The sequence below is a fragment of the Sciurus carolinensis genome, chromosome 11 (assembly GCF_902686445.1).
Source record: "Sciurus carolinensis chromosome 11, mSciCar1.2, whole genome shotgun sequence".
Taxonomy (NCBI): Eukaryota; Metazoa; Chordata; class Mammalia; order Rodentia; family Sciuridae; genus Sciurus; species Sciurus carolinensis.
The window spans coordinates 11,516,449-11,529,008 of record NC_062223.1 but is presented as its reverse complement, the minus strand read 5'-3'; the positions used below and the strand labels follow the sequence as shown (position 1 = coordinate 11,529,008).

General features: G+C 48.1%; 1 protein-coding gene across 6 annotated transcripts in view; it reads left to right on the top strand.

The window, feature by feature from the left end:
- The first annotated feature begins 1,468 nt into the window (after positions 1-1,468).
- Positions 1,469-12,560, top strand: part of Mark2 (microtubule affinity regulating kinase 2) — a 58,843-nt gene continuing 47,751 nt past the window's right edge. For 3 of the 6 annotated variants that reach the window (XM_047516154.1, XM_047516150.1, XM_047516148.1), the window contains exon 1: positions 1,470-2,132. In XM_047516154.1, coding sequence (XP_047372110.1) covers positions 2,079-2,132 — 54 coding nt within the window. In that variant the 5' untranslated portion in view covers positions 1,470-2,078. Of the gene's footprint in view, positions 2,133-12,560 lie in introns of all 6 variants that reach the window. The other 3 variants (XM_047516155.1, XM_047516149.1, XM_047516156.1) reach the window with 2 other exon arrangements.

The window sequence follows — 12,560 nt, the reverse complement described above, 5'->3', positions numbered from 1 at the left end:
GTTCTTACTCTTCACATTGCCTCTTGTATGCTGTTTCTCTCATTGAGGTGATCAAGGACTCAACCAAAGAAGCAGCAGCTGGGAGTTGGAAGTCAGCTGTGGGAGGTCCAACAAGCATTTCCCCCCATGACCCCTGAGGTCTCTCTGCTCTGGTATCTTTGGGGACTTCTGGTCTGCTCTCCAGCTCCTATGGGAACTCTGGCTTCTGCCCACCGTAAACTGCTGTTGAAACCTGGGAGGAAGGGCCAATTCCAATGTGTCCAGGATAGGATGTGTGGGGACAGGTTGGAGTTGGAGAAATCTGTTTAGGCTACCTCCTCTTCTTGGTGGGAGAGTCAGGGGAAAGTGAGGAATGATCCAGGTTGCTACATGGACTTCCTGTTAGAATCAAGAGCTTCCAAAGCTGAGGAGGACATCAGAGTGCATAAATCCAATAAACTCACATTACTGATAAGGAGAATGAGGCCCAAAGAAGGAAAGAAGAGGAATTTCTCAGGGGGTCTATTCTTTGTGCTATCCTGAGGAATCTTTTTTGTTTGTTTTTTTCTTTTAGTACTGGGGAGTGAACCCAGGGCCTTGTGCATGCTAAGCACATGCTCTACCACTGAGGTACACCCCCAGGAATTTCTATTTTCAACGAGTTCCTTTTTTCTTTTCCATGAGTTCCTTTGTCTCAGAAGGATAACTGAAATGTGAATTAAGATGAGAATATCTCTCCTGACTTAACCTTGTAGGACATTTAAAAAGGTAATTAGAATTCAAAGATGTTATTTCAAATGTCAACGCTGGAACAAAGGAATGGATCCTTTCAATAAAGGGAAGAGGAGCCTAACCTCAGAGATGTTATGGGATTTTCCAAGATCACACAGCATTTTCATTTGGTAGAGCTGGAGCTGAAGCGCAGGGTCCTAGACACTCCTGCCTCTGGATGAGAACACTGGTCTCGGACCTTGCAAAGCCCTGCAGACTGAGGAGATGTCAAATAAAAAGAAGCCAACATAGACAATGGCAGGTGGGTGGTAGGTTGACAGGTAATAGACTGACATTGCATTTGGTAGGTGACACACATGTTGATAGAAAGTTTGGATGATAAACGGAAGATGGATTTTATAAGGTGACCGACAGACAGACAAAAGTATGCCAATGGCGGATTCGGCTAATAGCTTTATTTTCTATTCGGTCAAATAGCACGCACAGGTGACCCACACTTCCTGTTCAAGATTTGAAAATAACCGAAAACTGACGGAAAGAAACGAAGAGTAAGACCCTGGTACTACACAGGGAAATGACCCGGGGCTCGGCGGGCCTTCGGGTGTTGCCGGAAATGGCCGACGGTCGCCCTCGGCCAAGCTGCGGGATGGGGGCGTGACCCGCTCAGCACGCGGAGTCGCTTCGGATGTTTCCGGAAACTGCCGAAAGCCAACTCGAAGTGGGCGGGGAAAGGCCGGTGGGCGTGGCGGGCGGTTCAGGAATGCCCGGAGTCACTTCGTGGGTTTCCGTAAACAGAACCGAAGTTCGGTTTTCGGAATCGAAGAGGCGCGCGTGTTCTCGGGGGTTACCTTCTTCGGTTGTTTCCGGAATTTACCCTTAGTCGGTGGCTGAGAGGAGAAGGCGCGTCCCCCTCCCGTTCCTAGACGCTTCGGATGTTTCCGGCTGCAGCAGGCGGAAAGAGCCGAGGGCCGGCGGTGGTGGCGGCCATGTTGGGAGCAGCAGGTCCGGCGGCGGCTGCCTGTGTGCCGGGCGCGGAGCAGTGCCGCTGAGGGCAGGGGAGGAGCGAGGCAGGCGGCCGGCTGCGGCGGCAGAGAGTAGGCGGAGCGGCGCGGCCCGGCCGAAAGGCGGCACAGCCCAGCCGGGGGTCGGGGGGGTGCGGTCCGGAGCCGCTCGGAGCCGGCGCGGCCTAGCCCGAGCGGCGCATCCCCGGGCTAGCGTGAGCGTCTGCCCGGCCTCCCCGCACCCCCGGCCGGGGCCCATGCGGCGGGTGCTCCTACTGTGAGAAGCCCCGCCCGACCGGGCTCCGCGCCTTCCCTTCCCTCCCTTCCTCCAAGCTTCTCGGTTCCCTCCCCTGAGATACCGGCGCCATGTCCAGCGCCCGGACCCCCCTACCCACGCTGAACGAGAGGGACACGGAGCAGGTAAGGAGCCCTGAGGGCTCCCCAAATTCTCTGGCTGGGCCCCTGCACCTTGCGGAGCCTCCTCCCTGCTCTGCTGTTCTCGTGCTCCTGCTGCCATACCGCAAGCCTCGGCTGTCCTGTCATCTGGCTCCGGGATCCGGCCCCCACGTCCCCCTTCCGAGTCCTGACCTGGGACCCACCTTGTCCTGACTCGGAGCCGCACACTTGTCTTTCTGCCAACCCCTCTCCCCTCACCGCCCTCCTGCGCTCTTCCGTGTTACCTCCCCAGCTTCCCCTTCTCTTCCCTTTTTCTCTCAGGGGCCTTTCTGGTCTTCCTCCACCCACGCTTAAAGCAGCCACTCTCCCGCTCCTCGAATAACACCCCGCGATCTGCCACGGATTGTTGTCCGCCTCTTTCAGCGTCTGTCTGGCCTTGCTTCCCCTCCACCCGCACCGGTTTTCCCAGTCCCAGTCCCTGGTTATTGCCCTCAGGGTCCTTGCCTGGGAGTGTGTTCTAGGTCCTTGTCCCCTTTCACTTCCCCAGCTTTTTCTACCCTGCTTCTTCCCGTTCCAATTTGTGCTCTCCCTGTTACTTGCAACCCACCAGCTCCACCCTCATCACCTTTCCAAATGGTTCGCCTACTCTTTGCTCATCACTTTCCCTTCTTTTCGCCAGGAGCTCCCTGGTTCCTGGCCCTGCATGTGTTGCTTCCGTGTTTCCCATACTGCTGTCATGTGCATAGTTTTCCCACAGGTTGTCTTTGGAGTTCCTATCACCACTCCCTTCAGAGTCTGGATCCCTCCGGTTCTCTTCTCTCTGAGGTTTGGCTTTTAAGTCCCTGGGCTTCCTGTTTCTCACCGTGAATGTTCTTCCAGCTTTCTCCCTCACCTTCTCGTGGGAAAGAAACTCGCTCTTGCAGCCCTGCTGTTGTAACATAACCTGTTGCTCTTTGGGACACAGTCCTTGCTTTTCTGCCCTCTTACCCTGAGGTGAAAACCGGGATGCTTTCTGTCTCTCCACTTGGTGACCGGTGACCGTCAGTTCTCACAGTGTCTTCCTCCTGCTTGTTGCTTCCTGTTGCTCATCCTCGCCCCATCTTCCTTACTGTGCCTTTCTGGTCCATGTGAGTCTCCTGCCCTCTTCATAGCAAATTTACTCCTCAACCCCTTGGGCTCCTGTGCATTCCTTTTCTGTTGGCTAGTCTTTGTAATTCCCAGGAAGTTCACAAATTTTGCATGCGAGTCTCTTATGCTGTAGGTCATCATGACCCTACACACTTCCCCTTATCCTGGTAATAACTGTCACCCAAGCCTTGCTTTTTTGTGTTCTCATCTCACCTGAGCCAAGAGGCGTCCACTTTCTCTCACCATCTCCAGTGTCCCTTTCTACCTGGTCTGTGAAGAGTTCCCTGCCTGGCAGGCCTTTCTTGGTAAACTTTACTAGACCAAAAAACTTGTCCTGAAAAAGGAACCCTTCTACCCTGAGGCTGCAGTGCTTTTTGCATTCTTTTCCTTTATTATATCCTTTGTTCTCTCTTGTTCCCTTTTCTCTTTGTATCTAATATGGTAGAGCCGTTGTCGCAGTCTCTTGCATATTAACCTCCTCTGCCAAACTTATCCTTTTTTTTGGCAGTGCTTTTTTTCTTTTTACCCTTTTGCTCTCTGTCACCTGGACAGTTAGGAACTTAAGAGAAGTCTGGACAGAGCTTTTCTCTGTAGTCATTGACCCTTTTGTTAATGGACTATTTGCTTCTGGGGTGAAGTAGGGTTGAGAGGGAGGGATGGTTGATTTGTTTCATCACTGGATCTGGAAGCTGTTTTTCACAGCACAGTGGTCTTTGGAAACCAAGGAGTTGGGTCTGTATCCCATAGTCCCTCGCTTGCCAGCTGGTTCCCTCTTACCAGAAACCACTTTCTCCAGGCCTTCTGAGGTTGCTTGTCCCATCCTTTTTCTTCTCACCACCTTTGTTTTAGCAGATAGATCCTGCTAAACTGGAGAACTTTTTCAGACTGTTGATAATGAGCTGGTAGGAGGAGGCCAAGTGACTGGCACCTTCAGGCATTTGGGGAGTGGCTGGAGTGCCTACTCTCAGTGAGGCTGTGGGGGCATTGTGTGCAGCAGAGAGGAAGAGACTGCCTCTGTGTGGTTCTTGGTGCTGTTTATTAAATGGCAAGTGCATTATTGCCATGGTCTTTTTCTTGTGATGTGTGCACTGATTTCCTGTCTTCTTTACATGTCTAGCAGCATACTGCTGAGCATGTGGTGGGGACTTGGTGCGTGTCCACTGATTTCATGACAGCAGTCATGGTTGACCATTTTGGAATGTAAGCTGCTTGGTGATAACTTTATCCAGAGCTGTGGCTGCATACATTATCCTGTTCCAAATTATGAATTACTCATCCTGCCTCTACTCTTTATGGACTTAAGTTCTCCTGTAGTTCTCAGGATAGCCAGTCACACTGTTGATAACATGTTAAGTCTCTTCCCATTGAAAGCCCAGACTTTGGAAAATCTGGGCTGCATCTCTTCTCCTAGGCAGGTGCCTGTAATTCTGTTTGTTTGTTTTGGTGAGGATGGAACCTAGGGCCTCTTGCATGGTTGGAACGTGCTTTTATCACTGAACTACACCCCCAGTCGCTGTATTCTTTAAAGCAAGAAAAGAGAAACAGCAGCTTCTCCAGTCACAAGGACAGGGATGTCAGAAACATTGGCCTCCTTTAGAATAATAGATCATGCACCAAGTGAAAGTAAGAACCCTTTTCTTGGTCCTATTGTAATTTTAGCTTAAGTAGTCTCGGGAGCTCAGTCATCGCAGTAACGTTAATGTTAGGAAATAAGCAAGGGATTTGGTTGTGTAATTTGCTCCCCTGCAAAGGTCCACTATCACCTAATTTAAATTATTTAAACTTGTTTCCTTAGAATATAGGTAAACAAACACCAATGATGTCTCTAATCTATTTACTTGCTTTTTCTCCCCTATTCTTTAAAAATGTGGCTGATGAGAAGCTGTTTCTAGGAGCTCTTTGATCACATCTGAAACATACACAGAAAAATGTTGAAGCATAAAAATAAACCTTATGTTGCAGGGAGATTGCCTGTTTGCTGTCAGTTCTTCTTCTAACAGTGAAAGTAGGAGATAAAAGAAAGTCAAGTCCTGTCTTTAAGATGATTTTTGTGACACCTAATTCTAGATGTGTTTTTTACAGCCATAGTTTTTGCAGAAGGATGCTGACCTGAGGTAGTTTTGGGGTTTCTTAGTCTGTGAACTGAGCTTTCTGTTCACTTCTTTTCCAAATGGCTCTGCTGGCCTGGAGGCTTGGCAGTCTTGAAAGCAATCAGCAAGATGACTGTTTGTCTTCCAGCCAGCACAGCAGTAACAGGCAAGTGTGGAGAAGGGTCCAACTTCCAGAGTTCACCTGCCGCCAGCTGGAGCATTTGGTAACCCCTGGGGGAAGGGCCACATGGCTTTGAACCTACCCTCCTCTGGGGCTCAAGAGCTGAGACAGGGTCCCGAGAGAAACGGGAGCCTTTTGCTGCCCAGTGGGCTTCTGCTGCAGTGTCAAGGGAAGGCACTCTTACCACTCTTCCAGGTGTGCGTGGTATTGTGTATCCTTCAGAGTTTGAGAAAGAGGAGTTCAGAAGCCTTGATGAAAGAAGGCAAAGCTAAGTTGTAGGGTCCTGTGAAGAACAGCTGAGCCACTGCACACACCTTCATCAGACCCTAGTGTTGATTCTGGCCAGGGTAGCACTGAACGTTTTGTTTTTGATCTCCAGGTCAGCTGGGTGGGTTAGCTAGCATCCCAGTCCCTGCTTTGCAAGCTGTGTAGCACCTTGCTCTGGGTGCTGGTGCTTGATTCTGGACTTCGACTCTGACAGGGGCTCCTGCCTTGTGCTCAAGGATGCGGGCGAATGTCTGACCACTGAACCTAACCTGGGCCCTGGAAATTGTGATGTGGTGTTATTTAGAGCAAGGACTGTAGAGCCTATGGATTTGCCATGTCATACCCTTTGACCCTGATGAAACTGCCTAACTGGTCAATTATAATAATTTCTGTCCAGTCTGTGGACTTCGGGAAGTAGCTGAACAGATGGATGCAAGGCAGTTGTTGAGAATTGGCTTGCTTTAGGCCAATTCAAGCTTGTACCTGGTTAGCTGAACTTTTCAGATTGTAACCAAAGATTGGGCTGGAGATATTTTTCAGCATAAATGTCTTAAGCAGAGCTGATGCCTATGAGGTGGGAAAAGATGGAAAATTTGTTTGCTTGAGAGATTTGCATGGTGAGATCTCTTGGGAGTCAGGACTCTCAGGCTAGCCTGTTTCCCCTTTGAAAGAGCAACCCAATTCTCAGTGGGCATTTGACCAGGACTGACCCAGGCCTTCATGGACTCTTTGCCATTGAGCACTTAGCCACCTGGCTGGCATTTCCCTTCTCCCAGGAGCTTCCATGACGTTCCTACATATGTATTATGTCGACTTGAATGAATATTTTATGCCTAGAATGCAGCCAGACCTCAGACTTTGTGGCCCATTATCGACTAGTGGGGTGGGGGCTGGGCGCCACGTTCGGCCCCCTGATAGTGTCTCTGCTAAATGGACTCCCCCAGCAGCACTTTGCAGCCCATTAGTGGATTGGCATGAAGTAATCTCAGTGAGTGGAAAGGGCCAGGAGGGTGGTGGTCTTCCATCCCTGAGACTGCCTGATGAGGCTTCCTGCGGTGCCCAGGAGCAGCCCCAGTGCCCTCTGCTTGGTTAAGCTATGAGCAGGAGGTGTTCCCTTTTAGCTGTGGTGGTGCTGCCAGGCTCACCAATTTCCTATCAGCAGCAACTGAGAGGGATGTGGAAAGGGAGACGATGGAGTTTAAACCTAGCTGTTCCTTTTCCTTAGAAGCTCAACAAAATGATAAACTGGAAAGGTGGCCGAGTTTCCTTCTCTTGATGGGAGATTCCAGTATTTGTACATTTTGCACTTGAAGCTTGGGTTCTCCAGGCTTTCTCCCAGCCTTCATCAAACACGAGTGAGTCACTGAAGTGTTAGCTGTGCATTTCTCCCCTTCTGTCTCAGCGCAGGGAAGAGTAAGCCTTTACAAACCTTGTGGGGGAGGAAATCACCCTCTTCTGCTGCTGGCATGGAAAGAGGCAGGCTATCCCCAGGTTAACCCTGAAAGTTCTAACTCTCCCAGTCCAGTGTCATTGACCCACTGCTGCCTTTTGGCGTAGGTCATTGAATGTCATCACTCATCCTTTCCTTTGGACAGGTGGCACAGCCTATTCTGAAATGACACCAAGAGAGAACCTGGCCCTTGGTTTGCAGGTCTCTCAGGAGGCATGCCTGTTCCTTCACTGCCCACTAGAGCAGCTCCTCCTTTGGGATGTAGATCTGCTGGATCCCTTGATCTGCAGGTCTGTTTTTGTCTAGAGTGAAGTTTCTTGGTTTCTGTGGGGAGTTCTTTCCATGGATGGCTTGTCTTCAGAATAGCACTCATTTCCCCTATTTCCGATTATTCCTTCCCTTTCTCGTTTGAAAATGGAAAGGTGAGCCAAATAAATGAAATTCCCATTATACACCAAATCATTAATTTTAGACTTATAAAGCTATACAATCACAATATTTGGTAGAAAAGAATGTGAGATGGACACTGATATTGGTACCTGGGGTGGTCCCCAAGGACAACTGGATTGGGGCTGAGGAGAAAGAGTAGCATGTGACAGGCTGCAGCTGGGCGCAGTGGTGCAGGCCTGGTGATCCCAGCTACTCAGGAGGTCAGCCTGGGCAACTTAGTGAGACCCGCCTTGAAATAAAAAGTATAAAGGTCTGAGGATATAGCTTGGTGGTAAACCCCCCCTTGGGTTCAGTTCCCCAAGTTGGGAGCAGGGGCTGGACTGGTTCCAAGCCACCTTTTGGCTTTTCTTTTAAACATAAGGAAGGTGGAGCAGATCAGGGGCTTCTCTGTAGAACCAGTCGAGCTGGTTTTGAGCAGCCTTGGCCTATTTTCCTCTGAGCTCTCTGGGAAGTTCACAGTGCAGAGGTCTGCCTCTTCTGGGGCTGTGCTCATTGAGGCATGAGTTCGGAAGATGTCTGTAAACAACACCCCCCAAATACCCAGTCGATCCTGGAACTGGTTTTCCCCTCCTGTGAGGGACTTCTTCGCACCCAATGCTGACCATCAAAGCCTCTGGTGTATCTTGTGCACCTTCACCAGAAGCTCTGAGGCACAGCTTCTTTATTGGAGCTCATTTTTCCAATGCACAGCTTGGCAGAGGGCCCTCAGCCTGGCCAGGAGAAAGGGTCTGCTGTTGGCTACCCGTTTGTGGGTCTGGAAGGGAATCAGGACTCCTGATTCCTGGGCTGCTGTGATCTGGCTGTGAAATTCAGTGAGACCCCAGACCTTTGGGGTCTGTGCAGTGGGACCATCTCTAGGCCTGCTGGGGAAGAGCGAGAGAGAATAGTTTTTGGTCTTTGGCAGCTCTCAGAAACTTAAGCCACAGGAGACAGGTTGTCCTCTCTCCCCAACCTGAGGTGAAAGGTAGGAGCTATCAGTTGTCTGGTGCTGTGCCCCCTAAACAGCAGTAGGAAGCGTTTCTCAGGGAGTAGGACTGAGCCGGATTTGGGAATTTGTGCAGCCATCAGGGCTGGAGCAGGATTGGTTTCCCAGGCTCCTTGCTAAGTAGAAAAATTCCCAAGTATGAAAGTTTGGTAATTCCTGAGTGAAGCCACTTGTAGATGGAGCTGCAGGTGGTGCCCATGTCTTTGGGGGCTGGCAGCTCCTGTCAACTGCTACAATGACCCACTCGTTGCTTCCTTGAAGTACCATTTCGCTGCAAGTTTGGTTTGATTACTGATATCTCATATGCAGGGCGTGACTCCCCTTTTCCTCCACCTTTAGACCTTTGCTTATGCCATTGCTTCCTACCTCCTCTCCACAGATGGCCACTATTTACCGACTTTGTATATATGTAGGGTCTTTGGAGGCACTTGGGGGTTGTTTTCTCTCTTTGCTCATGCATGTTTGGTAGTTTCCCCTGCCCCTCATCCTTGTTGCTGGGGATGGAACCCAGGGTCTCTATGCTTGACAGGCAAGCACACAGCACTGAGCTACACCCCTAACCCTCCTTCAGAGTTTGAATGACTAGTTCTTCAGTCACAGGAAGTGGGCCCCATTGGCTAGCTTGGTCTAGCACAGCATACTGGTTGAGCTTCTGGCAGAATTGAGAAGAGATCCCACCACTTTCTGACTTCTGTCTAGTTAAATGGTTCCCCTGAGGTTAAGAGCTGGTTTTGCAGCTAGACTCCTGGCCTTGAACTCCTGGTCAGCCTCTGTGCTGCTCTTAGGTTCCATGATCCCTCTGTGCCTATTTACTCAACTGTGAAATGGGAATAATAATAATATCTGTCTTACAGGTAAATATAAAAAGAGCTAATGAGTATGTGCAACTCTTAGAGTAGTACCTGGCACAAAGTAATAATTATTGTCCTTATTGTTGCAGTTGAACAACTTAGTTTTCCCTGAATGTCCCATAGCTCCTGATCAGTATATGGGATGCATGTTGGAATTTCTGTCATTGGAGGAAAGAGTTTTATTCTCCCCAACTTATTCCAGTTGTTAGGGTCCCATGGATGTTTTTTCTACCAGTTCTGTTTTGTTTATTTGTTTGTTTTAGTTATTTATTTTATTTTATCTTTCAAGATCGGGTCTTGGGGCTGGGGTTGTAGGTCAGTGGTAGAGTGCTTGCCTAGCATGTATGAGTTTGATTCTCAGTACCACGTAAAAATAAATAAATAATATAAAGATATTGTGTCCATCTACAACTAAAAAAAAAAAAAAAAGTGGTCTTGCTGTGTTGCCACAAAATCCTGAGCTCAAGCCATCCTCCTACTGTAGCCTCCCAAGTAGCTGGTATTATAGATGTGTGCACCCCCACCCCACCAGTTTTACTTACTTGATTATTTAATTTTTGCACTACTGAGAGTTGGCCCAGGGGTGCTTTACCACTGAGCTACATCCCCAGCCCTTTTTATTTTTTATTTTGAGGACAGAGTCTAAGTTGTCCAGGCTGGCCTCAAACTTGAGATCCTCCTGCCTCAAATACCCGAGATTTCAGTCATATGCTACCATGCCCAGCTTATTTATTTTTAACCAGTAAGTTATCTGAAAGAAAGAATGCAATTGGAGAACTTTGTGTACTTTGGAGGGTGATTCTTTTAAAAAGTTAGGTAGCTCATTTAAAAAAAAAAAAAAAAAGGCCTCTACTATTAGGTGGTTTTGATTAAATTAAAAACCACCTGCTGCCTATTTGTATTTTTGTGTCATGAAAGTTGATGGCAGTGCATGTGTAACCTCCTCCATGGCCAGGAGGCCAAATCCAAAGTCACCAGAGCATAGATTTTGTCTGAGTTGGGCTCCAGGTGTTAAGAGGGAGCCCTCAGGCTCCTGTCTGCAAGGCCCCACCGAGTACACAGATTTCTTTCATCACATCTGTTTCTTCATGCACACAGTGTCCATCCTTTGGCCCCAGGATAAGCCTCCTTGTTTCTCTGAGAGACCACATGGGACTTGTCAGCCCACAATTGTAGGTTCCTCTTTCCCTAGCAGAGCGGGCCTTCAAGGGCAGGATCTCCTTACCTCCAGTTTCAGAGTTCAGAAGGATGCTCTGTGAGTTTGTGGACTCTGGATCTCGGTCTGAGATGGTGGTCTTGCTGCTTCCTTGTTTATCTTTGTCTCCTCCCGTCTCTGGAGCAGGATTGCCTTGTCAGAGCAGCGATTAAGGTGCTTGGTTTTTTCTCACTGCAGCTGTGGCCAGGGACAAAAGTAACGGCATCAATTCAGAGTTCATCAGGAAATTTTGGGGTCTTTGGGCCCCTCTGCCCCCTTGTTGCACTTCCTCCTTTTCCCCCATTTGGCATCCCTGGGCTCCCTTCTTCCATTATCCCTTTTGGGTTCCAGTTCATCTCAGATCTTCATCCGCTTGTACTGCCCTCCTTTACCTGTTTTCATGCTGTTTGCGTCTTGGCTCCCGAGAGGGATTGGGAGTCTGAGAACTCCTCCATTCGTAATGCGATCCCAGCGCTACCCACTCCTTTCTCTTTTTCATTCCTCTGATTTCTGTAAAATTAAGGATTTGCTGCTTTGGGAAATAACGTTCTTTTTAATGTCTCTGGAGCCACCTTCCTCAGTAAAGTCAGGCTTGTCAACCTGACAACTTATTAGGGACAGGATCCTGGCATCCTGGTTTCCCTGGTGATAGTCTAAGCCAGTTCTGGGCTATTTTCTCTGACCCATCAGGAATGCCAGAAGTCCATCCCCTGCCTTAAGAGATCTGGGAAGTTGCTGGGTAATTTTGGATGGCACAGTTTTGAATTTGGGGGTCCTGGGGAACACTTAGACCCTTTCAGGTGGCACATGAAGTCAGAATTACTTTCATTATAACATGAACATAGTATTTGCTTTTGTTTTCCAAATGTTAAATGATGTGTGATGACGTTATCACTAATGGCTAACAAAATATACAATTCTACATAATTCTGTATTCTTGGGGCTGGGGATATAGTTCACTAGTAGGATGCTTGCCTAGCATGTGTGAGCCACCAGGTCTGATTATGTTCATCTACAACTAAATTTATTTAATTTTATGTGGTGCTGAGAATCAGACCTGTATTGTATTTTCTAGATTTTTTTTTTTTTTTTTTTAGTACCAGGAATTAAATCAAAGTGTTTTTTTTTTTTTTTTTTTTTTTTTTTTTGGTGGTGCTGGGGATTGAACAGAGGGCCAAGTGCTTGTGAGGCAAGCACTCTACCAACTGAGCTATATCCTCAGCCAGAATCAAGGGGTTCTTAACCACTGAGCCACATCCTCCGCCCTTTTTATATTTTATTTAGAGACAGGGTCTTGCTGAGTTGCTTAAGGCCTCTCTGAGTTACTGAGGCTGGCTTTGAACTCCAAGTCCTCCTGTCTCAGTCTCCCAGGCTGCTGGGATTATAGGCCGCTTCCTCCACACCGGCTATTTTCTAGCATTTTTAAGATAGTATTTTCAGGTATAAATATGAAGTTTTTAGTGATGAACTAGTTTGTTCTTGGTCCTTGTACTCTTACTAGCTTTCTTTGTTTTTGTTTTTTTGTGGTGGTTGGGATAGAACCTGGAGCTTGGAACATGCTAGACAAGCACTCTACCCTGAGACATACACTGGCTCTCTTTGGTTATTCCTGCTATAATTTCTCTATGAAACTCATTGTTGTCTGATAAATCATTATTGAAATCTCAATATTTTCATGGCATCTTTATGGAAACAGCAAGAAGTAAGTATACCTTGTGAAATTTGTAAAAAAAATTTTTTTTGGTACTGGGGATTGAACTCAGGGGCACTTGACCACTGAGCCACATCCCCAACCCTATTTTGTATTTTATTTAGAGACAGGGTCTCACTGAGTTGCTTAGTGCCTTGCTTTTGC